At 41.9% G+C, this 24,524-nt stretch overlaps 1 protein-coding gene across 2 annotated transcripts in view; it reads left to right on the top strand.

Moving 5' to 3' along the window:
- MAPKAPK5 (MAPK activated protein kinase 5) overlaps positions 1-24,524 on the top strand; it is a 72,639-nt gene that overhangs the window by 40,763 nt on the left and 7,352 nt on the right. For both annotated transcript variants that reach the window (XM_044275792.1, XM_044275791.1), the window contains exons 8-13: positions 875-955; positions 3,327-3,514; positions 10,248-10,368; positions 13,144-13,274; positions 14,304-14,419; positions 22,083-22,187. In XM_044275792.1, the coding sequence (XP_044131727.1) occupies positions 875-955; positions 3,327-3,514; positions 10,248-10,368; positions 13,144-13,274; positions 14,304-14,419; positions 22,083-22,187 (742 nt within the window). The remainder of the gene's footprint in view (positions 1-874; positions 956-3,326; positions 3,515-10,247; positions 10,369-13,143; positions 13,275-14,303; positions 14,420-22,082; positions 22,188-24,524) is intronic.

Here is a 24,524-nt window from a genome sequence, read left to right on the forward strand (position 1 = left end):
AACAGTATCAGTAACCACAGCCTTCCCCCTAAAGGGTTAATCTCCTGCAGCACAAAGGGGTCCTCTTACCACATGTTGCTTTCATTTATACACTGAGCAGACGGCAGATCTCCCTTCCCTGGTCTGCGCTGCTCCAACTCTGCATTGTCCCAGTCTGCTGAGTGAGGGAGCGTCTGCCAAGCGCAGGGACAGGGAGAAGTGCACACAGCCCAGGCACTGTTATCAGCTGCTGGGGAGGACCTGGCTTTAATCATTTACTTTACAGTCCCTGGCTGTCAGTAATGTGACCCTGCACGCTGTGTGCTTCTGCGTCCTCTGTCCTTCAACAGAGAGACGGACCATACCTAGCAACCTGATTTTAAGCACAGGTAAAAGTAGGCAGTACAGGGAACAAAACTGTGGAATTAAGGGGTAATTGAATACACAGGGAAACGTTTAAATAGTGCCACCAAGGAGAGATTAATCACCACAAACCAATACTCAAAAAATAAATAATATGACAGTTATACTTTAAAACACAGAGGGTTACTACAAATAAAATCCGCTTAGATGCATAGATCATCTCTGTGATTTGTACATATGCCAGTCCAGATAATCCAGCAGGAGAATTCTCTTCAAACAGTTTTGGCCAGTGAATTGCAAACTGATCAGAGCAAAATCGTCACTCATGTTCCGATTTATTTCGGACTGTTAACTTTTCACAATGTCTTCTTGATCATTCCTCCGTATGGGTTTATTATCCGCTATTGCATCTTGCACAACAAAATGTCATCTATTTCTGTAGTACAACTGTGAGTCATTCATATTACTTACATATGTATAATATAAAGTGCAGCACCATACTGTAAGTCACATATTCTTTCTTAACCATCAGGTTCTGGAGGCACAGAGAAGACATCAGAAAGAGAAGTCTGGAATTATCCCTACCTCACCAACACCATACACTTACAACAAGGTGACACCTTCCCTCACGCCATTGTTGTGTTCGTGTCCGTCTTTTATGCTTTTTGTCACTACAATCTGCTTCAAAGTGTAACGGCTGAGGATCAGCCAGATTATAGCTAACAAGATTCGTAGAAAAGGTCTGCTAGTGTTTATCAGACAATTGCATTTGCAGGTGTTCTGCCAAATCTCTATACCCTGCAAAAAGTCTGTACCGGAAGTGACACGACTGCACCGGAAGTGACGCGGCCGCACAGGAATCAGCTGGAGGAGAGTGTGCGCGGTGCTGCGCAAGCGCACATCCACCGGCTTGGCAAAGAATTATTGCAGCGCTGTGATAGAAGTACTTCGTACACCGCGCGTGCGCACTTAGGGGTATAGAGATTTTGCAGCGCAAAATGTTTCATCTGATCTCCCTACCCCTGAGTGCACACGCGCGCACAAATCATCAGTTGCAGTTCATCCTTACCGCACAGCTGGGTGCTGGATACCGAGGTCACCACATGGTAGCGCTGAACTGCAACCGATGATTTGTGGGCGACTGCGCAATCAGGGGTAGGGAGATCTAATTAAACATTTTGTGCTGCAAAATCTCTATACCCCTAAGTGCGCACGCGCGGTGTACAAAGTACTTCTATCGCAGCGCTGCAATCATTCTTTGCTAAGCGGGTGGATGTGCGCTTTTGCAGCGCCGCGCACACCCTCCTCCAGCTGATTCCTGTGCGGCCGCGTCACTTCCGGTATAGACTTTTCGCAGGGTATAGAGATTTGGCAGAACACAGGCTCTAAAATCGTTTGCCAGCAGGAGATCATACCGTCTAATCATGCTGTGCAACCGGCAATTAATGATTCTGTATTGGGGTGAGAGATGGCATACTGTGGAGAAGATCGCTGCATATAATAGCAGCGCTCTCCTTAACTGACAAGCAGGCGATTGTCAGGAAGAAACCTTCCTTCCCAACAATCGAAATGCTTATCTGCCAATGATTTTACATGACTTTCTAATATACGTTATTAGAGAATTATGTGAACATTTAATAAAAAAAACGGCCTGTGCTACACGCTAAGTGAGCACTGCTATGAATTCAGTCTCCAGGGTCTAATGACCTCTTGACAGCTATCTGTAAGATGCAACGGAAGGCTTCTCAGCTTGCCTCTGCTCACTGCCCCTCCACAGCTATAGAACACGTTTTAATAAGTACTTTATTAGCTGCCTACTCTAAAGGTGGGTTTACTCGCCCCAATACTTGGACCAGATGTTTATTCCAGATAATAGCCTCTTTAAAACGTGCAGCAGATCACCAGATGAACGTGCAAAACGCCTGTTCATCGGGTGACATTATCTTTTTTCATGCGTACACCTCAGTCATCATTTTTAGGCAGCAGACTGTGTTGTTAAGCAGTGATCTGCTGCCCAGAAACAATAACCTGTATAAGGACGAGCGATCGCAGTAGCCATCACTCCTCTTCATACAGTGGAGGTGATTGCTTCCTTCCCAACAATTATATGCTCAATCGCTGCATTTAAATGCAGAATAAGAGTTCCTGCCTTTTTTAAGAGTGCCTGCCCTCTCTCCTCCACCTCCCAGTGGCTATTAAGTACCAGGGACAAACTGGAAAGATAGAGGAGCGTGGAGCTGCAAGTGCAACACGTAGGGGCACAGTACACTGGCTATCAGCACTGATCGCTGGCAGCCTCGCCACCCTCTGTTTCTCCAGCACTTATTAGTTAACCAGAGAACTGCTGGGAAGATAGTGGGAGGTTTAGATACTGGGAAAATTGATTGGAGTCCGCACTGCCATTTATGTGACTGCAGATTCTATCTATGTTATAGTCTTGAGCGTGCCAAGAATTTACATGTTCTTTCTTGGTGCGATCTGGAAAATTGTGCAAAAATAACCTTCAGTCACATGAACAGCGGTGCAGTCTCATTGAAAAAATTGGAATGAAGTTTTCGCATCAAGTTCAGACAAAATCTGCCATATGAATTCACCTTTAGACAGATTGCCATAAGCGTTTGATGGACGGGGGTTCTCACCTCTGGGACCCCCACACCTGTCTCCTGAACAGGGGTCCCTCCAACCCCCATGCCACGGCTGCAGTGAATGGAAAAGGACCCCTGTTCTGTAGATGGTGCTGGTCCCAGAGGAGGGGTACCAAAAGTCTGAGAAGGTAATTGTCTGTCCACCATTAGTTGATTAGCATTGTTGATATGGTTTTATTTTGTATTCTAGATACATGGGAGTAATAAGTGTGTACTCAAGCCTTTAAAATGTTAGATTTATTTGCTTTTTCTCACTCCTGACATTACTATCACACCTGCATCGAGAGTTCAGCTTGTTGCTATAAGTTTATATGTGTATTCTGTGGTTGTCCCTCCCAGAGCTGTGACTTGTGGTCCTTAGGTGTCATTATCTATGTGATGCTCTGTGGCTATCCTCCCTTTTACTCCAAGCATCACAGTCGGACTATCCCAAAGGACATGAGGAAAAAAATAATGACAGGAAGCTTTGAGTTCCCAGAGGAGGAATGGAGCCAGATCTCTGAAATGGCAAAAGACATCGTCAGAAAGTGAGTTCTTGTGCTTGTTTTTCCAACATTAGGTGGTTATTATTTGTGCTAACACCGATTGGAAAATAAAGGAAATGCACATATAGCTTGCAGAATGGTAACTTACAGCTTTCCATGATTGACACTTCCCTACGTATTTGTGAAAAGACCTGTCATAGTTAGATACCAGAATAGAGCCGCCTAGTGGACTCGTCTCCCTGAGCTTGGCACCGAATATAGTGCTCTAGAGTTAAACATGGCTCCGTGTGATCATCGGGCCTGACTTGCTGACCTTGATTAGAGAAGCTTGACCCCTATGACAGGTACTCATTAATCCAGTCAAATTTTGTTGAACAGGAAAGGGAAAGGTTGTCGACAGTAGTAGTTCAACCCTTTCCCAACATCTGCCGTACATGAATTTTAAATTGAATATAATATAACAATCCCTCCCTCCATCATCCACTGATACGCTCTGTTACATGTAAGCCGGCCACCAAATCTGTAGACGAAATATAAAAAAGGTATCTGTGTCAGAATATGGGGCTGCAAAGGAAACCTATGTACTCCTTCTCATCCGCAGAAGTAAATGCTATAAAAATGAAAGCCATAAAACAATATTGTGATATTGTGAACCATTTCCTACATATATATGTATTTCTATAGATATAGATAGATATATATTCTATAGATATAGATAGATATATATTCTATAGATATAGATAGATATAGCTATCTATCTATCTATCTATCTATCTATCTATCTATCTATCTCTATCTAGAATGTTCCAGCTAGAAATCCGTTCTTTTCCTTTGAATATGGTAATTTGGATTTGCAAGCACCATCCAGTTGCATGGCTCAGTTGCGGATAGTTCTAGAACAAATCTGCCACATATGCATCTACCGTTGCAGCTTACTTTAAATTGACACCATAACACAGCAAAAGCCATTGAAAAAGCCACTTTATAAGGTTGCTGCAGCTGTGCCCTAATAAAAGCTGTTTAATTTTAGGATATGTAGGTCTGGCCATGACATTTTTATCCTTGTGAAAATGTTTACGTGCATCAGCACTCATTTGTGGATGGTGCAGGGAAAGATCATTTTTTAATATATTCAATTCGAAGGTCCTATATCCTAATTGTTGTACTTTTTTATAGGTATATAACATTTTATATCTAAATATAATTTATAGTGGATTTGAATTTGATTATATATGAGGCCATATTGTGATATATTCGCCATTTTTTTAATGTATTTTTAAAGTTGTCCGAAATAGGTTCATGGAAAGGACACTGTTCATAAGGTTTCTTCTCTATAGATGTACCAGTCTGAGAAGAGTCATTCTTGTCTCCTTATAGATTTATGACTGAGAGATAAGGATATTCTCTAGACCTATCTGGTACTTACTAATTACCCCTATAGTTGATGTCTATTGGTAAAGCAGAAAATCTGTGGTGTCTGTATGCACATATAACGAACCTTAGCTTTTTTTTAGTATAAGATAATCAATAGGACATATGTATTGTTCTATATTATAAAGGACGTCAATGCATCTATTATCTAATATATTTCTTACTAGGAACGCATGTATTCCTAAGATATGATGAGAAGAATTTTAAGTATAGACTTTGTTAATGAGTCTCCGTTCAGGGAAGGCGGTGTTATTTTAACTAACAATCAATCACCCGTTGAAGTGACAGGGGAGACACACATGTCTGTGAGAGTACAAGGTCTATTATATTCTTATCAGTACCATAAGTTTGATAGTTGGGAGATTTCTAAAATGGTACCTTTTAATGTCTATGCTTTAATTGGTACATGTCTCAAAGTTAATCTATGTAGCTGATTTAGGATTCCATATGTTATGTGTATGGAATGTAAGATTAAGTCAGACCTGGACATTTAACCCTTACTAGTAATGATTCTGGTAGGTTATGCAATAGTGCCACCTAGGTATAAATAAGTAACATTATACCAACAGCAGAAATGCATTCTGGGTAATGCAGTGACATCAGTCGTTATCATATGTACACGCCTAACCGACAATGATTGGAAAACTCCAAGCTAGGAAGGTGTGTCTAACTGATAAGTTTTTGGATAATAAACCACATACAGGAAGGAAAGAGAGGAAGGACACCCCAGGAGAAAATCCCAATGATCAGAACAGACTTTAGAGCTGACTTCTCATAGACCCTGCATATCATCTGCATTCTCGGGTAACGTATAACTTTATTATGAGTAGTATTGATTGAATTAATTGGCCTGATATTTAGTAAGTTCCCGCTTTAGTGCGGATGTATAGTGTTAAAAGGGCTACATCAATATCATCACTATTCAGTAAAGATGCATATTGCTGAATAAAAGATCGAATATTGATATCGGAGAAACTCTCTGATTGGAATATTCACATTCCATAGTCAATCTCAGGCTTGATAATTTATAAGTTGTGTAGCAATACTACCCGATATCCGAGATTGGTCATAGTTTGAGCAGAGAAAGGGTTCATATCTATCCTTATCACTATTAAGTTACTGTGTATAGTCAACTAATTGTGGTCGAGACGGTTGTATTACATTTTATGTTTGAGAGGTAATATGGAACGCTGGTATTTGTGTTAGAGCCATCTAGTGGCAAATTTAGGGCACTGCATATCACTGTGTGTTATATTATTGAATTTTATATTGATTTAAGCTTTTGATTTGTATTTTGTTATTGTATAATAAATCATTTATATTTTTGCGTAGACGCTTATACCATGTTTTACTGATTGCACAATATAATTAAAATTAACTACTAACTCTTTTTTGAGGTGTTTTATATGTCCACCTCTAGGATCAGTTCCCTTTGAAATGTTTCCTTTGATCCGTTCTTTTATATAAAGCATTTGCTTTATAGTTCCGACATAATAAACAAGAAGGCTTAAAAAAAACATCTCATAGAAAGGCCTGCATAGACATAACTAAGATTTTATTTTGTTGTTGTGTGCAGTGTTTTGGAGGTAAAAACAGCATCCACTTTATACTATTTTTGCACTTTTTAGAATTGTTCTTTCTTACTGTAAGATTTTAAACATTTTGTTTAACTCCTATAAATCTGACTATTGGAAAAAGGACAGGAAACCAATATACTGTCCTAGAGCAAGGATCAGCAACCCTCCGCACTCCAGCTGCTGTGAAACTACAACTCCCAGCATGCAACCTGCTCATCTGTTCTTCTAACTCCCATAGAATTAAATTGGGCATTATGGGAGTTGTAGTTTCAGAACAGCTAAAGTGCCAAAGGTTCCTGATCCCTGACCTATAGTATGCTGTTTGGGGGTGCTCCACTTGCTCCATTCTCATGATTGGTGGGGGTCCCATCATCACTGATCACTGAAACAGAGGGGCAGAAGCAGTCTGCTGAATGTTCTGCTCTTTCAACAGTCTTCACCTCTCCTCTGATATACAAACAGAGCAGTGCACAACTTTCAGTGAGCCAATACACCGCCTTTCTGTGCATCAGGGAAGCAGAGCTGAACACAACAAAAGCAATAGTACTTATCTAAGCATTTCCACCACCTTTCTTTCATTGATCAGTGGTCTCAACACCCAGATCCATTAGATAGTAGATTAGAAAGAATACAATAAATGCCTAGTAATCATGAATCCCCATTTCCTGCCACCTCCCCTCACCAGTGTTTGTCGGCAGCAGTTTATATGCATATTGCCCTTCGGTGATTGTTAGCAGCTGTGTATTTGCATGTTGCCCCATGGTGGACTTTCAGACAACTGATCGGCAATGGTGCCAGGTGTCGAACCCCACAGATCTGATATTCGTGACCTGTCCTGAGGATAGGTCTTCAATATTATAAAAACTGCACATCCCTTTTAGATGAGTGAGTGGTAGGTGCACCAGGCTCATGATAACTGGTAACTGTTTGCTGTAATTTTCCTTAGCACCTATATTGTGGTGAGCTATCACATACAATGGTAGCGGATGATATGTCATGATGATAGTAGGTCAGCAGTTCAAGGCCACCAATCACAGTAACCTGTCACATGCAAGTTTATATGTTTGCCATGAGTCCAAACATTAAAGGGATTGTCCCAAGATCTAAAGGGAATGTGTCATCAGAAAATGACCTATTGTTTCAATCATGTTTTTATAATGAACATTTTTTAAATAATTTTTGTTGATGTTGTTATTTTTAATTTTCCATGTCAATATAAACAAAAAACATACAATCCTGCAGTTTTCACACTGCCCACTAAGCCTACTAATAGGCGCCACTTCTTGGTCTGTACAGATCACTTTACTGCGGTTACCTGCTTATCTGTCATTCTAAACTTGCCTGTAATGATATCACCTCTGTGTATAGATAAGACATGATCCACCATTTACATTAGGTGATTGTCAAATCTTATCTATTCTTTCCTTGTACAATGACCTCTGCACAGGTCACAGAGCTGCCTAGACTAGAGAACTCTCCCATTAGAAGTTAGTGTGGTCCCCTCCTGACCATTGTGTCTATCGCCTATGTGGTTGCTGTAAAGCAATTTTCCTAATGCTTTCTAAATGCTGTTAAGAACAACAGACACAGAATAAATAAATCTGTAATCCGAGGGGATGAAAAAACTGATCAGGAAAAAGGGATATGTGTTCCTATTTAGTTTTAACTGACAGATAAAATTGTTAGTGACACATTTCCTTTAAAGAGGCACTTCTGCAAAAAAAAATGTATTCTCTGACCTGCTAGAAAGATACACGATGTAATCTATAGTGAATGTAATCTTCCTACCAGTTTCTGTATTTGTGAATTATCCCCTCTCTTCTGATACTCAGCCGTGTCATGTGACCAACACTCTGACTTTCCAAATAACATAGAAACATAGAATGAGTTTTATATTGATATAGGTTTATATTGGAACCATTTTTGAGTACATAGGATTTTTTGATCATTCATTATTACACTTTATGGGACAAGTATAGTCTGAGAGCCATAGCTTTTTTATTTTTTGGGCGATTGTCTTTGCGGGACGAGGTGACGGTTTGATTGGTACTATTTTGGGGGTCATACGCCTTTTTGATCGCTTGCTGTTGCACTTTTTGTGATGTAAGGTGACAAAAATGCCTTTTTTTATTTTATTTTTTTAGGTTTATCGGACGGGGTCTATCATGTGATATCTTTATAGAGACGGTCGTTACAGACGCGGTGATACCTAATATGTGTACTTTTTTTAATTTTAAATTTTTTTATAGGAAAAGGCAATTTTTTTAATTTTACATATTTATTTATTTTTACTTTTATTTTTTTTCCACTTTTTTTTTATTTTTTTTTAATTTTTTTTATTATCAAGTCCCTCTTGGATCATGAAGATCCAGTGGGGCTGATGGCTTTACTATACTTTGCAATGCTCTTGCATTGCAAAGTGTAATACATTCAGATACCCTGTAGGTGGCAACAGCGGATGCTTTTGCAAAGCGTCCTCTTGCCAGGGCAACCATCGGGGCTGCCATCGCAGCGCAGTAGCCCCGATGGTGGAGAGAGGGAGCCCCCTCCCTCTATTAACCCCATGGATGCCGCGGCATCTATGGGGTTTCCAGAACTTACAGCAGAGTGTCAGCATAGAGCTGACACTCTGATGATGGCGGCGGCTCAGGAATGGAGCCGCCGCCATCAAACAGCAGGGGGGCAGACCGAGCGGGGTGGGGGGGAGGCAGCGCTGGAAGGGGAGGAGGGAGGTGGGAGGTGGGAGGTATGTCACGCCAGCAGAGGGCCACAGCATCTTATGTGTGGGCAGGAAGTCAGTTTCTTTAGGCTACTTTCACACTAGTGGCACAGACCTCCGGCAGGCTGTTCCATCGGGTAAACAGCCTGTCGGATCCATCCTGCCGCTAGTGAACGTGTGCCCCCGGACTGCCGCTCCGTTCCAGTTGACTATAATGGGGGCGGAGTTCCGGCGGAAAAACTACGGCATGTCCGACATTTTTTCCAGCAGCCTCTTGCCGTGCCTCCGCCGGAACTCTGCCCCGCCCCCATTATAGTTAATGGGGACGGAGCGGCAGTTCGGGGGCACACTAGCGGCAGGACGGATCCGACAGGCTGTTCACCTGACGGAACAGCTTGCCGGAGGTCTGTGCCGCTAGTGTGAAAGTAGCCTTATGTATTCCTATGGGAGCCTCAGTGTCAGTCTTATAGAAATGAATAGAGAAGTAACTGACTTCCTTTCCTGTGTCAGTTGGAGATCAGAGAGGTGGTCTTATGACACAGCTGAGGATCAGAAGGGAGGTTATAACTCACAAATACAGTCACTGGTAAGAAGATTACCCTGACTAGTTTACAATCATGTACATTTCTAACAGGTCTGAGAGTAAAAATGTTTGTGGTAGTGCTTCTTTAAACTTCTCTCCTACATGCTTGAGTGCTTCTCCATTCATTTAGGGGGTGGGCTTAATACTTCTGTTCTTGTGTGGATAGGTGATAAGTTTAAATTTGGGACAATCCCTTTAAATTTCTAGCCAGGAAACGATTGTATATTGTACAATATTCAAATACTTTTATTGTTCTTCAAGTGTTTTTTTTGATGCACAAATACTTTATATTTTCAAGGGCAAACATGCCTTTCCAGATTCGATTTGCGATGCTGATGATTGCTGAGAGATTGTAGTATAGTCATGTATTTATATGAAGCTTTTGCTCTTTTCTTCGCATGGCTTGTGAGTAAAGCTCACTTTTCACATGACTGAGGATAGTGTCTAAAACTGTTTTCCCTCCAGGCTGCTGAAGGTTAAGCCTGAGGAGCGTTTGACCATTGAAGGCGTTCTTGACCACCCTTGGCTGAACTCTACTGAAGCTCTAGATAACATTTTGCCATCTGCGCAGATGATGATGGATAAGGTTGTATTTTGATAATTTTCTCTCTGCCAGTTACATAATGTACAGATTGTATAATCGTTTATGTATGCGTTTGGAATTTATATTTGCACAGCAAACTTATCCAGACGTTGCTTTCACATGATCACATGACCTCAATATTGCCTTAGAAGGCTTAAAGGGGACCTGTCTGGTGCACTATGCTAGCCTCACTGCTGTGGTGTCAGTCAGGACCTCTCCTCCGGACGATGATTGATAGATTTCTTTCCTATGCAACAGATATGGACAGAGGCATCTCACAAGGAAGAGAACCATCTTGCCAGCACCACCTCTTGGAAATCGCTCCCTATGAGTCAAAATCCAACTTTCCAACAAGCCTTAGTATTTGACAAGAGAATATGACCAAGCCAAATATCCATCCATAGACGCTTGTTTCAGGGTGCTTGCCCCTTCTCAGTACGGAGTAGGATTCTGGCTGGCTGGCTGGGTGCGATGCTTTGAATGCGGCTTGACAAGGTGCTGAATCTCCTTTAAAGAGATTTAGGAAGTGGTATGGAGACTTATTAGCAAAGCTCTATGGGAAAATAATATGCAAAGAGGTTTCTCCCGAGGAAGAGAAACATCTTGCCAGCACCCTTCCTTTGTCCTCTTCGTTGCATTTCCGGTTCCCATGGGGCATTGCCAATGAGGATATTCTGCACCCTGCCTAAGCTATGACCCAACAGGAAAGAAAACTGTCACACATCATCTGGAGGAGGCGGAAGATGGGGACAGAGAGCTGAAACAGATTCCCTCCCAGCACTGGCGCAGCTTCAACAGGTCAGTGCTCTTAAAATACTGACAGGTCTGTCCATGCGCTATGCTGCCCTTAGTGAGGCTAGCATAGTGCAGATGACTGGTTCCCTTTTAAGCATGGTATAGTCATAGTGCATTGCTTCAGTATAACCTCCAGGATAAAATGGTTGCACAGACCGTTTTTAGGGTATGTTCACATGGGACAGGTGCAGACTGAACCTGCAGACTGCAGCTTATTATAGTAGCAGCAATATAGATTTTCACTATGCCGTACTTAGGACAAATCCCCATGTAACGCATGATTTTTTATTTATTTTCTTCTCACTTTGTGGACAGAGACCCTGTGCCAGCCCTAAAGGCTCTTTCACACAAGCGAGTTTTCTATCAATATGCGATGCTTGTAGCGAACGCATAGTATCCAGAACGAATCCTGACCCATTCATTTCAATGGATCTGTGTACATCTGCGTTTTTTTTCCACACATCATCTTTACGTTCAGGAAAAATATTGTGTGGTGTGTGTGGTGTTTTTTTTTTTTTGAACTTGCGTGCAGAACCATCAGTTTTTCTCTAGGCAGATCCTGACGCAATCCAAATCGCTCATGTGAAAGAGGCCTAAAACACTATTACTAGGGTTGCCAAGGATTTTACTATTGATGGCCTATCCTCGGGTTGAGCCATCAATAGCTGATCATCAGTGGTCCAACAACCTGCACTCCCACTGATCAGCTGTTTTAGAGTAGCTGGTAACTGTAGAGCTACTCCCACTGAAGTGAATGAGAGCAGTACTGCACTTACCTTCCCTGTCCAATACGCAGTGGATGGAGCGGTGTAGTAACGGTACTCTGAAACAGTTGATCAGCCAGAATGTGGGGTATTCTGTGATATTTCTCTGTCAGATAACGCTCATACATTGCCCTTGGCACATCCAGACTTGCACATTGTCTATACTTACAATAAAAGAACTATGGGGCACATTTATTAATACCGGTGTTTTAGGCGGTAGATGCGGTTCAGGCACAGATGACAGGTCTCAGCACATGTTCTATGTTCTCCTGCTGCTCCCCATTGGCTGATACTTGTCATCTGTGCCTGTACTATATGTCCTGGTCGCTGCGCTTGCTCAATGCAGCAGGAGATGCACGGAGTCTGGAAGATACAGCGCGGGCACTGATGAGAGGTCTCAGCACTTATGTGTTCAGCTGCTGCTCCCCAATCGCTAAGGCTACTTTCACACTGCCGTTTCTGGGTCCGCCTGTGAGATCCGTTTCAAGGCTCTCACAAGCGGCCCAAAACGGATCAGTTTAGCCCTAATGCATTCTGAATGGATAAGGATCCGTTCAGAATGCATTAGTTTGCCTCCGTTCAACATCCATTCCGCTCTGGAGGCTGCCTGCAGCGTTTTGATGTCCGTCTGACGAAACTGAGCCAAACGGATCCGTCCTGACTTACAATGTAAGTCAAAGGGGATGGATCTGTTTTTACTGAAACAATATGGATCCGCCTCCCATTGACTTTCAATTTAAGTCAAAACTCATCCGTTTGCATTATCATGAACAAAACATTTTTATTAATATTTTTGTTCATGGTAATGAAAACGGATCCGTTCTGAACGGATACAAGCGTTTGCATTATAGGTGCGGATCCGTCTGTGCAGATACCAGACGGATCCACACCTAACGCAGGTGTGAAAGTAGCCTAATACCTGTCATCTGTGTCTCCACTGTATCTTCTGGTCTCGACACTTGATCAGTTTTACAGACACTGACTTTTACTGACTTTAAAGGGGTTCTCCGGGAATTAATTCCTGGGGAACCCCTCTATTTTCCTGTTGTAAATTGTTGCTATTTGCATTGCGGGTGTATAATAAAGGACAGACGTTCTGCACTTGTCAGCATATTAGCACATGAGAGACTCATCCGCTATCCTCTGGCGTTAAGATAATTTTGTGTCTTTGGAGAGATCCAGAGGAACTAATTAGCATGTGTGGCATTTTCCATTGCAGGTTATGGTTGCTGGGATACAACAAGCCCATGCTGAGCAGCTTGCCAACATGAGAATTCAAGATCTTAATGTCAACTTGAAACCATTGAATATTGTCAATAATCCAATTCTGCGGAAAAGAAAATTGTTGGGGTAAATATTGTCTTTAGTTCTCAACTTGAAAAAGCACGCCCACAAAATCTTTATTCTCTGGACTGTTCTATAAGGTACATGATATAAATTGTAGTGAAAGTAATCTTTTTATAAGTGGCTGTATCTGTGAGTTATCCTCTTTCTTTAGGTAGCCTTATAACTCCAACTACCAGTTAAACTATTACCTTCACTACAATTTACATCATGTACTTTCAAACGGGACAGAGAATAAAACATTTTGTGGGAATGCCTTTTGTTTTTTTTTTTTTTTTAAAGGCCATGCCCAGGCATCCAGTCATTTTCTGACATGTCATTTAGATTGTGTTGTAAAGGATATTCTAGCCAAAGAAAACTGTACAGCCATCTCCTAAATACATGAAATATATGACTTATTAGTATGCTGGTCACATGTTGTCCAATTGTTCCATCATCAACACGTGATATTCAGCTCTTGTTTCACTTCCCAAATTAGGAAACATCACTGTGATATTTCACATTGATCCGCTGTGTCCGAGTATTATCCTCCGGATAGGCCATCAGTATCAGACTGACTGAAAGAAATTGCTGCATCCTTAAAGGGGTATTTTGGTTATGTGAAGTTATCGCCAATCCACAGTATAGAGAATAACTATCAGTTTGGTGGGGGTTCTACCACTGACTCCAGAGCTCCCTTAGAAGCTGCGTTCATGGCAGAGTGGCTGCTCCCTTCATTTCATGGGGCTCCTTGGGGTATGGAGTCCCCGTTTTTTTTGTGATCAAAGAGGGTCTCCCACCAATCTAGGACCCCCACTAATCTAACTTCACATTACTTATGTACCCCTTTAAGGGACTACAGTCTTTTTTTTCCTAATGCCAGTGGGTGGAAGCATTCATTGCCACAGTTCTGCTCCACAGCTTCTGGGCTTCCTACGGTGTATTGATTTACAATAGTTAGTCTGAAGCCCCGTATGAGAGAGAGAATTGTGCTGCTGTGTTTGGCTCCGGCTAAATGTATTGCAGCAAACGATAATTTATGTGGTTTGGTTTCAGGACAAAGCCGAAGGATAGTGTTTACATCCAAGACCCCGAGAATGGAACTGAAGATGCTAATGTTGCGCTTGAAAAATTGCGGGATGTGATTGCACAGTGTATATTACCACAGGCCGGTGAGTCTATTGGCACTTCTACTATTGTCTTTGTTTATAGAAGGCTTGATGACTCTAAAAGGGTTTTTGGTTTGCATCTACACCCTTTAATCATTTATGAGGGTAGCTGTAGTTTGTAATGTATTTTTATTTTATTTTTTTACATTAATTGCTCCTATCTTCCGTTCTGGTCTGTGGTCACATGACCATGTCCATTCTTATTTCCTGTGATGTTATGACCATGAGTGGGGCAGTGTTATGGGAGTGTCTACTTAACTAGCTGGGTGGGAGGAGCTATAAACCAGCTGGGTGTTGTTAGGGGTAGTGCTGAAGCTGTGGCAGAGAAAGGAGAAGTGCGTTATGGGTTTGGTTGGAAACAGCAACAGGAAGTTGGCTTATATGGTGAAAATAGGTCACAAAGAGGCCTCCCTGAAACTTTTTCAGATCTACCAACTGCAATGCACACATTGTTTGAGGCCTTGCTTCCCCAGGCTGAATCGAGCCAGCTGCGAATGGATAAAGTCCATAGGGCTCTGGGAAAGCCCCGCTCTCCAGATCTACCAAGAGACGTAGTTTTCAAACTCCATTATCCGGAAGTGAGAGATCAGATCCTAACGGCGGCCCGGAATCTACCTAATTTACCTGGGCTCCCCACGTCTGTGCACTTATACGCTGACTTAGTGCCATCTACACTCCGTAGACGCAGAGAAATGAGACCGGTGACACAAGCTTTACAGAAAGCACAGGTGCGCTACAGATGGGGGTTACCTTTTGCCCTCTCTTTTCAATTGAACTCTCGCACCCACATGGTTCGCTCACCGTCAGAGGGCTATGAAGTATTACAGCAAGATTGTATATTGTTGGAACAAATGACTACTCCAGCAGCCCCGCCAAGACCACAGCACCCAGCCAGAGTCTGGACAAAGGTGCCATCAACCACCTCCTCTTCACCGCGAGCACCAACTTCCTAAAGCAACACCCTTGAGGATCATCAACCATCCTATTACTCCTGCAGAGATGGAGGACAACCCCTGTCTGAAGAGCCTGGCGCAAGTGTACTCTTATTTCTGAGTCTTTCCTAGGTCCTCTCCACTCTTTCACTTTCCTCGTAACTCCCTTTCTTTTTTCCAAAGGGATTTGGCGTGATGGACTTTCATGTTGCCTCCTGTTCTAGGGTTGCTTGGGGTGGAATCGATGGCTATTTGTGCCCCCTGTCCCCCCATCTAGCCCATGCCAATTTGCTGGCACAGCCGTGTATTATGTTGTTTAGTGCCCATAACCACTATCTTACTGTTTTACTGTTTAAATGTAACTCTGGGGAATATTTTCTTTGATCTGAATATTTGCTGGACATTTTTGGTGGGTGGATGTGGAGAGATCCCTGTAGGGGACAGCGTCGGGTAACTCATTGTATGTAAGCTCCTCCATACTTTAGAGGAGGTGTGGAGTTCACTATCAAAGCTTTGAAGATGGGCAAGGTCCCCGGACTGGATGAATTGTCATCACTTTATTATAAAAAATGTGCCCATTTACTAATCCCATATATTACCCACTATTGCAACCATTTGTTACAGGGAGCCTCACCTCCCTCGGACTTTCTCCCTGCTTAGATACCTAAACCAAATAAGGACCTCCTGTTACCTTCCAATTACAGGCCAATTTCCCTTCTCAATTTAGACAACAAAATATTCACCTCCATATTGGCTCGCCGCCTTAATAGGTTGCTGCCTGACCTTATACATAGAGATCAGGTGGGTTTTATACCTGATAGGGAGGCCCCAGATAATATTCAAAAAATTCTAAATTTAATTTAAGAAGCTAACAGGACTCGCGTCCCATTTGCCGTACTAGCTTTAGATATTGAAAAAGCCTTTCAGGGTTCTGACCGCTATGGGCATCAGGGGACCCTTTTTTTGGGCCATTCAATCCTTATACTCCACTCCCGAAGCTCATCTTAAACTCAATGCGACACATTTTTCACCTATTAAAATCCAAAGAGGTATAAGTCAGGGCTGCCCCCTATCACCGGCTCTATTTGCCGTCGCAATGGAACCCCTAGCAATTCACATTAGATCTCATCCGGACATTGCTGGTCTCTCTGTGGGTAATGTTGAACATAAGCTGAATCTCTTTGCAGATGACCTTCTACTCTCCATCACTAATCCTGTCATATAATTTCCCTCCTTAATGAAGGTGTTAGGCTCCTGCTCCACGGTTTCAGGGCTCTCTATCAATTATTCCAAATCTGAGCTCCTTCTCTGTAACACACCGCCTCAGGTCAGGTCCCTCCTCTTACAAAAGTTTCCATTCCAACTTAAACCCTACTATTTCCTGTATTTGGGAATATCATTGCCTAGAAGGTTAGATATGGTTTATAGAACTAATTATATCCATTTTTGCCGCAAAATTAGAGAGGATCTTGTGACCTGGAGTTCCCTCCCAGTTTCCTGGGTTGGAAGGCTTCACATTATTAGAATGTTGGTCCTTCCAAGGCTTCTTTATTTGTTTAGAACTCTCGCTGTCCTGGGTTCCCAGTACCGACCTAAGGGTTCTGCAGGCAGACATCTTGAAATTTATATGGGCAGATAAATGCCCCCTTATATCTAGGCAGATCATGTGTTCACATAAGTCCTAAGGAGGCCTATCTGTCCTGGACTTTTATCAAATATTACAAGGCAGCTAGACAAGCACAATTGTTCCTAACCCATTTGGAACCAAAGGCATGTCCGCTGTGGATATCATTGGAGCAGTCACTGTTTGCTCCATATATTTGGAGGGCCCTGATCTGGTCTAGCCTCCCCTTACCATCTATTATCCGTTCTAGGTCCCTTCTATCTCATTACTCTTTGCTGCTCTGGAGGTCTGTTAGGTTTAAATCATCGTTGCAATCCAAGCATTCCCCACTAGAATGCATTTTGGGGAACTCTGCATTCCCTCCTGGACTTCAGGTAAATGTTTTTGCATAGTAGAGTGCCAATAAGCTTTGTTCTTTACATAGGTTCTTTATATAGCCTTCAAATGGCCATCAGCCTCACTTAGTTATCAGGCGGTATTGGATAGGATCAATAGGCTATTACTATATGAAAGACTCACAGCCATTCGTACAGACACATTTGATGCCTTTAAATGTTATGGGAGCCCTGGTTGTCCTCCTCCTGTTCCATTGATTTATGCTATTGTATTACTCTATAGATGACTTTCATACCCAAGGTGATAATCATTCACCTTTGCTGACTCTGACCGGCGATGTTCATGACTATGTAACCCCATTGTTTTTCATGTACTCCATTTGAATATTTTTTTGTCTTATTTTGTTCTTTTATTGTCTTGATACTTATATACAGTTGTGTTCAAAATTATTCAACCCCCAATGCTGTAAAGGGTTTTAGGGAATTTAGTGTACATTTGTAATTGTGTTCAGAATGAAATCTTACAAGGACTTTAAGGACTTTTTTAAAGAACCAAATGCAACTAAAATTACCAATTGTTTTTGTAATACAGTATTAATTTTTTTTTTTTGTGATTTATTAATTGACACAATTATTCAACCCCTTAAAGACTACCACTCTTAAGAATAGAGGTTCATTCAAGTGTTTTCGATCAGGTATTGAAAACACCTGTGGATGTCAAGGAGCAGCAATCAAGCATAATAAGCACCAATTTGGCAGATTTAAAAGGACTGAGATACTCGGCTCCTTCTAGACATTTACTGGTGTGTTTACAAACATGGTGAAGTCAAGAGACTGGTCCAGGAAGACAAGAGAACAGGTGATTTCTCTTCACAGGAAGGGCAATAGCTATAAGAAGATTGCAAAGATGTTAAACATACCAAGAGACACCATAGGAAGCATCATTTGCAAATTCAAGGCAAAGGGCACTGTTGAAACGCTACATGGTCGTGGGAGAAAGAAGATGCTGACTTCGACTGCTGTGCGCTACCTGAAGCGCAAAGTGGAGAAAAGTCCCTGTGTGACTGCTGAGGAACTGAAAAAAGATTTGTCAGATGTGGGTACTGAAGTTTCAGCTCAGACAATAAGGCGCACACTGCGTAATAAAGGCCTCCATGCCAGAACTCCCAGGCGCACCCCCTTGCTGTCTCCAAAGAATAAGAAGAGTCGACTGCAGTATGCCAAAAGTCATGTGGACAAACCACAAAAGTTTTGGGATAGTGTTCTGTGGACTGATGAAACAAAATTAGAACTGTTTGGGCCCATGGATCAACGCTATGTTTGGAGGATGAAGAACAAAACCTATGAAGAAAAGAACACCTTGCCTACTGTGAAGCATGGCGGGGGGGTCAATCATGCTTTGGGGCTGTTTTGCTTCTACAGGTACAGGGAAGCTTCAGCGTGTGCAAGGTACCATGAATTCTCTTCAGTACCAGGAGATATTGGATGAAAATGTGATGCAGTCCGTCACAAACCTGAGGCTTGGGAGACGTTGGACCTTTCAACAGGACAATGATCCCAAGCATACCTCAAAGTTCACTAGAGCATGGTTGCAGATTAAAGGCTGGAACATTTTGAAGTGGCCATCGCAGTCACCAGACTTAAATCCGATTGAGAACCTCTGGTGGGACTTAAAGAAAGCAGTTGCAGCGCGCAAGCCTAAGAATGTGACTGAACTGGAGGCTTTTGCCCATGAAGAATGGGCGAAGATACCCGTAGATCGCTGCAAGACACTTGTGTCAAGCTATGCTTCACGTTTAAAAGCTGTTATAACTGGAAAAGGATGTTGTATTTAGTACTAAGATTGAATGTCACTTGGGGGTTGAATAAAACTGATAATGATGTGAGCACAGAAAAGATATTTGTGGTTATTTCATTATAAATGTTATGTTATATTTGTCTGACTTACAAATGCCTCTTTGATTTAATTGTAAACAAGATGACTGAAATGATCAAAATCAATGTCAAACTGGCCAAAACACTCAATTTCAGTGGGGGTTGAATAATTTTGAACACAACTGTATTTATACATTTTACTGCCTTAAAATTCCAATAAATAATCTTTGAAACTAAAAACCATAGTGATCTGGAAAACCCCTTTAACCCCTTAAGGACACATGATGTACCGTTACGGCATGTTTCCCGAGTCCTTAAGGACACATGACGTACCGATACGTCATGTGGTGTTCCGATCACTGCCGCTGCGCTTTCTGCAGTTTCTGATCCCCGCGGTCAGAAAATTTAACATACCCAATTTAACACCCCATAGTCATTTTATGGCGGTGGGTTTTGCAGGGCGGTGCGGGAGACGGGCTGGTGCGGCAAGGCGGGATGGCGATTCCCCCACCCGCCTCCTCTTGAATAATCATTGGTGTCCAGTGGTTATACCAGAGTGTCAGCACATTGCTGACACTCTGGTATAAACGGCTGACATCTGTGCTGCGATGTCAGCCGTTTAACCCTTTCCATACCGCGGACCGTATGGACCGCGGTATGGAAGAGCAGAGGTTTACAGTCGGGAGCTCCCTCCCTCTCCCATCGGGGGGCTGCTGTGCCTTTGCAGCCCCCAGACAGGATGGTGTCACAGAGGGAGGGAGCCCCCCTGCTTACCCTTCCCCCATCTGCGCGGTTGTGGCCACAACTGAGCAGACGGGGAAGGTTCCCATGGCAACAGGATGCCTTCTCAAGCATCCTGCTGTCCATGGTGCTGAACAGATCTGTGCTAAAGGCATAGATCTGTTCAGACAAAGTGTAAGTAAAATACAGTACAATACACTATATAGTGTACTGTACTCTATTATACAGACATCAGACCCACTGGATCTTCAAGAACCAAGTGGGTCTGGGTCAAAAAAAAGTGAAAAAAGTAAAGTTAAAAAATAAAATACACATATTAGGTATTGCCGCGTCCGTAACGACCTGATCTATAAACCGCTCATGTTACTTTCCCCGCACGGTGAACGCCATTAAAAAAAAAAAAAAAAAAAAAAAAAAAAAAAAAACTATGAGAAAATTGAAATTTTGCCCACCTTACTTCCCAAAAAAGGTAATAAAAGTGAAAGTCGCATGTACGCCAAAATAGTACTAATCAAACCGTCATCTCATCCCACAAAAATCGTACCCTACCCAAGATAATCACCCAAAAACTATGGCTCAGACTATGGAAACACTAAAACATGATTGATTTCATTTTTTAAACCAAAAAAAATAATTGTGGAAAACTTGCATAAATAAAAAAAGGTATACATATTGGGTATCTCCGCGTCCGTATCGACCGGCTCTATAAAAATATCACATGACCTAACCCCTCAGATGACCACCCTAAAAAAGATTAAAATAAAAAACTGTGTAAAAAAAAAAGCCATTTTTTGTCATCTTACGTCACAAAAAGTGTAATAGCAAGCGATCAAAAAGTCATATGCACCCCAAAATAGAGCCAATCAAACCGTCATCTCATCCCACAAAAAATGAGACCCTACTTAAGATAATTGCCCAAAAACTGAAAAAACTATGGCTCTTAGACTATGGAGACACAAACATGTCAAGAATGGCCTGGATAAGTCAAAGTGTTTTAAAGTTATCACCACTTAAAGTGACACTGGTCAGATTTGCAAAAAATGGCCTGGTCCTTAATGTGAAATAAGGCTGTGTCCCTAAGGGGTTTAAAAGGTTGACCACTTTGCAATATTCTCAGTTTACTCACTGTACTTCTGTCCCTGCTGCTGTTCTCTTCATTAACTTTCATCCATGTTCTTTTTCATGTGCTTTTTGTGGGTGGCAGCTGTAAATAGGGCCTGTGATTTTTATTTTTACAGCTCTGGCTCCTTAATATGACATTCCTCAAAATGGTTCCATAGGCTGCCCCGTCTTGCCAGCATTGCCCTCTCCTGTTCTGTCTTCTACTACACAGAGCATTCCGCGTCTGTGCAGTAGAATCAACTCCTGCCTCCAGTGTCCTGAGCTCAGAGAGCAGCTAATTAGTATGAGCGGCCAGTTTGCACTTTCGCCTCTAGCCAGCCTCTACCGGACAGACACGGACTGCTTGTTGTTTTTACAGCAGCAGAAGCCGGTCCATAAAAAATATGGATGAAAGTTAATGAAGACTGCAGCAGAAATACAGTGAGTAAAGTAAAAATGTTGCAAAGTGGGTAACCGCTTTAACGTAGTAACATAGTTTATATGGCTGGAAAAAAGACATCCATCCAGTTCAGCCTGGTATCCTGCAAGTTAAAGGGGTTTTTCCAAGTTTTACAGGATAGGTGATAACTTATTGATCAGTGGAGGTCTGACCTCTGGGACCCACATCTATCCCGTTCCCCCATCCTGATGGAGCAGCAGGCCAAACATATACACTGCCACTCCATTTCTTCTCTATGGGACCACTGGAAATGGTCGAGGACTGTACTCGGCTATCTCCGGCAGTCCCAATGTATTCTGTGTTCATCTGCAAGTCAAATATTGTAGTCCCCAATGTGTATATGTCCTTATGTATATGGATCTAGATTTTACCATCTTTCTATACCTCTCTGTATGTAGTTAGGGGTTTTATAACATTGGTGGACAAGTGGAGATTAATACCACATTTCATTGGTGGTAACAGTGGTTTAGCAAGCTCTATGCTTACCATGCTTTCTGATCCAGCAATGTCTGCTCATACCGCTTCCTTCATTCCTTTTTGTCGCAGTACATTGTAATGAGATGTTAATTTTTTCATGTTTTATTGATCTTTATCTCAGGTGAAAATGAAGATGAAAAATTAAATGAAGTTGTGTTAGAAGCCTGGGAATGCAACAGAGACTGTAAATTGCTCAGAGACACGTTACAAAGTTTCAGTTGGAATGGTAAGTTCAGAAAAAGATGTACATGGCCAAAACTTCTTATAGACGTTAGATTACCGCTGACCAAATGCAAATCGGCCAGTGCTTATCACCCACCTATTCCCAACTAATACCCAGAAATAAGCTCTGTACAAAAAAGGGCTGTCATAGAGGTGCCTGAGCCATCTACTGTACTTCAATGCTACCGAAACCTAATGAGGTTTTCTGTCCATCCGACACAATTTTTTTAAATAAAGGGACAATATCTGCCCAACTCACGACGTCTAGCAGCGCCTGTATAGCAATGCACAGAGGCTGTTTAGCTCCATGCCTTACAGGCTTCATTCATAGTGCCCTAAATATGATCAGCTGGGCTGTATGCCTTGGATGATTGATATGAACTAGCTATTTATTTGTATTATGAAGGAATTTTTCCTAGACAAAGCCTAAAGCTAGCCATACACATTAGATCTTTGTCAACCAAACCTTCCTATTTCGGCAGGTTTGGCCGACTTTCTATTGGGTATGGGGCCTACTTTCTTTTCCCAGTGGCATATGACCCCTTTGTTCTAAGGAGAGAAGTCACTGTCAGAGATGTCTGGCAGCAGCCTTCTCCCCATTTACTACATACATATGAATGGGATGATCAGGAGTGAAAGCTGTCAGCTTTAATGGAAATGTGTCACCACATTTTTTTTCTGACGGTTAAAACCACATAGCAGTACATCTTTTTTTTTTTTTTTTTTTTTTTTTTTTTTTTTACTAATCTGATTATTTTTCTATTTTTATTTTCTGAACATGATTATGGGGGCGGCCGTCTTGCCTGAGCTGTTCTTAACAGCATTTACAAAGCATTAAAAGAAATTGCTTTTTGGCAGTCCCATAGTCCATAGACACAATGGTCACACCTCATTGACTTCTATTAGAGAGTTTTTTAGGCCTGCTCTGTGACCTGTGCAGAAGTCATTGTACAAGGAAAGAATAGGTAAGCTCTGACAATCGCCTATGGTGAATGGTGGATCCTGTCTTATCTATACGCAAAGGTGATATCTCCTTATCATTACAGGCAGGACTAGTTTAATTTATAACTGCAGTAAAGTGATCTGTACAGACCAAGAAGTGGTGCCTATTATGCTCAGTGGCCACAGTGAAAACTAGAGGATTTATGTTTTTTGTTTAAATATAGATAGTGACCTGGAAAATAAAATAATCACATCCATACAAATGTGATTTAAATAATATATCATTTTCTGATGACACATTTCCTTTAAGCTGGAATAACTCCGGTTCCAGTCATTTAATCCCTCAGATGTTACTGTCAATAGCGACCACAGCGCCAGATTGGTTAGGCAGAGGGAGGGGGAACTCCCTCTGTCCTCCAATCAGAACCCCAGTGGCAAAATCTAGGGGGTTTGATCAATTGCTATGGCAGGCTTAGGGCTTTGTGAAAGCTCTCAGGTCTGCCATAGTAAAATGCCTGTTAAGGCCTACATTAGGGTAGGGTGGAGAATTTCCATGGACTGCAGAAGAATCCTATTGCAGTGTGTGGTATAAGCAATTGAATGATGACCTGTTTCAACTCCCTTAAACAAACTAAAAAGGAAAGTAACTAAAATACAAAACATTTTTAAAAATAAACAATGAAAAATAAATATAATTTGTATTTTCGCTTCCAAAAATGTCTGAACTATTAAGTTATAAAAAAAAGTATTCATCCCATATAATGAGCACCTTAATGAAAAATCATCAAAATGGACAAATCGCCATTTTTTGGGTTACTTCACCCCTCCCAAAAAAAAACTGAATAAAAAGGGGTCAAAAAGTCATATGTATCCCATAATGGTAATAATAAAAACTCCAGTTTGCGCCACAAAATACAAACCTTTACAGAGCTTTGCAAACAGTAATATGAAAAATTTGGATCGCCATAATCGTACTGGCCCGCATAATAAGTGTGTCATGTCATTTTTAGCACATAGGGAATGCCTTGAAAAATAAATAAATAAAACGTATAATTGCATTTTATTTTTTTATCAATTTCACCCCATAAATTGTTTTTGTTTACATTTTTTCTGTACAAGATATGATTAATTAAATGGTGCCATTAGAAAATACTTCTCCTGCCAAAAACAAGCCCTTGTTGGTGACCAGAAAAGTCAAAAGTTATGGCTCTAAGGCTACTTTCACACTAGCGTTCGGGGCTCCGCTTGTGAGCTCCGTTTGAAGGGGCTCACAAGCGGCCCTGAACGCAGCCGTCTGGCTCTAATGCATTGTCAGTGGAGGCGGATCGGCTCAGAATGCATCAGTCTGCTTGCAGCGTTCGGGTGTCCGCCTGGCCGTGCAGAGGCATGCGGATCCGTC

Source organism: Bufo gargarizans, chromosome 1 (assembly GCF_014858855.1).
Source record: "Bufo gargarizans isolate SCDJY-AF-19 chromosome 1, ASM1485885v1, whole genome shotgun sequence".
NCBI lineage: Eukaryota > Metazoa > Chordata > Amphibia > Anura > Bufonidae > Bufo > Bufo gargarizans.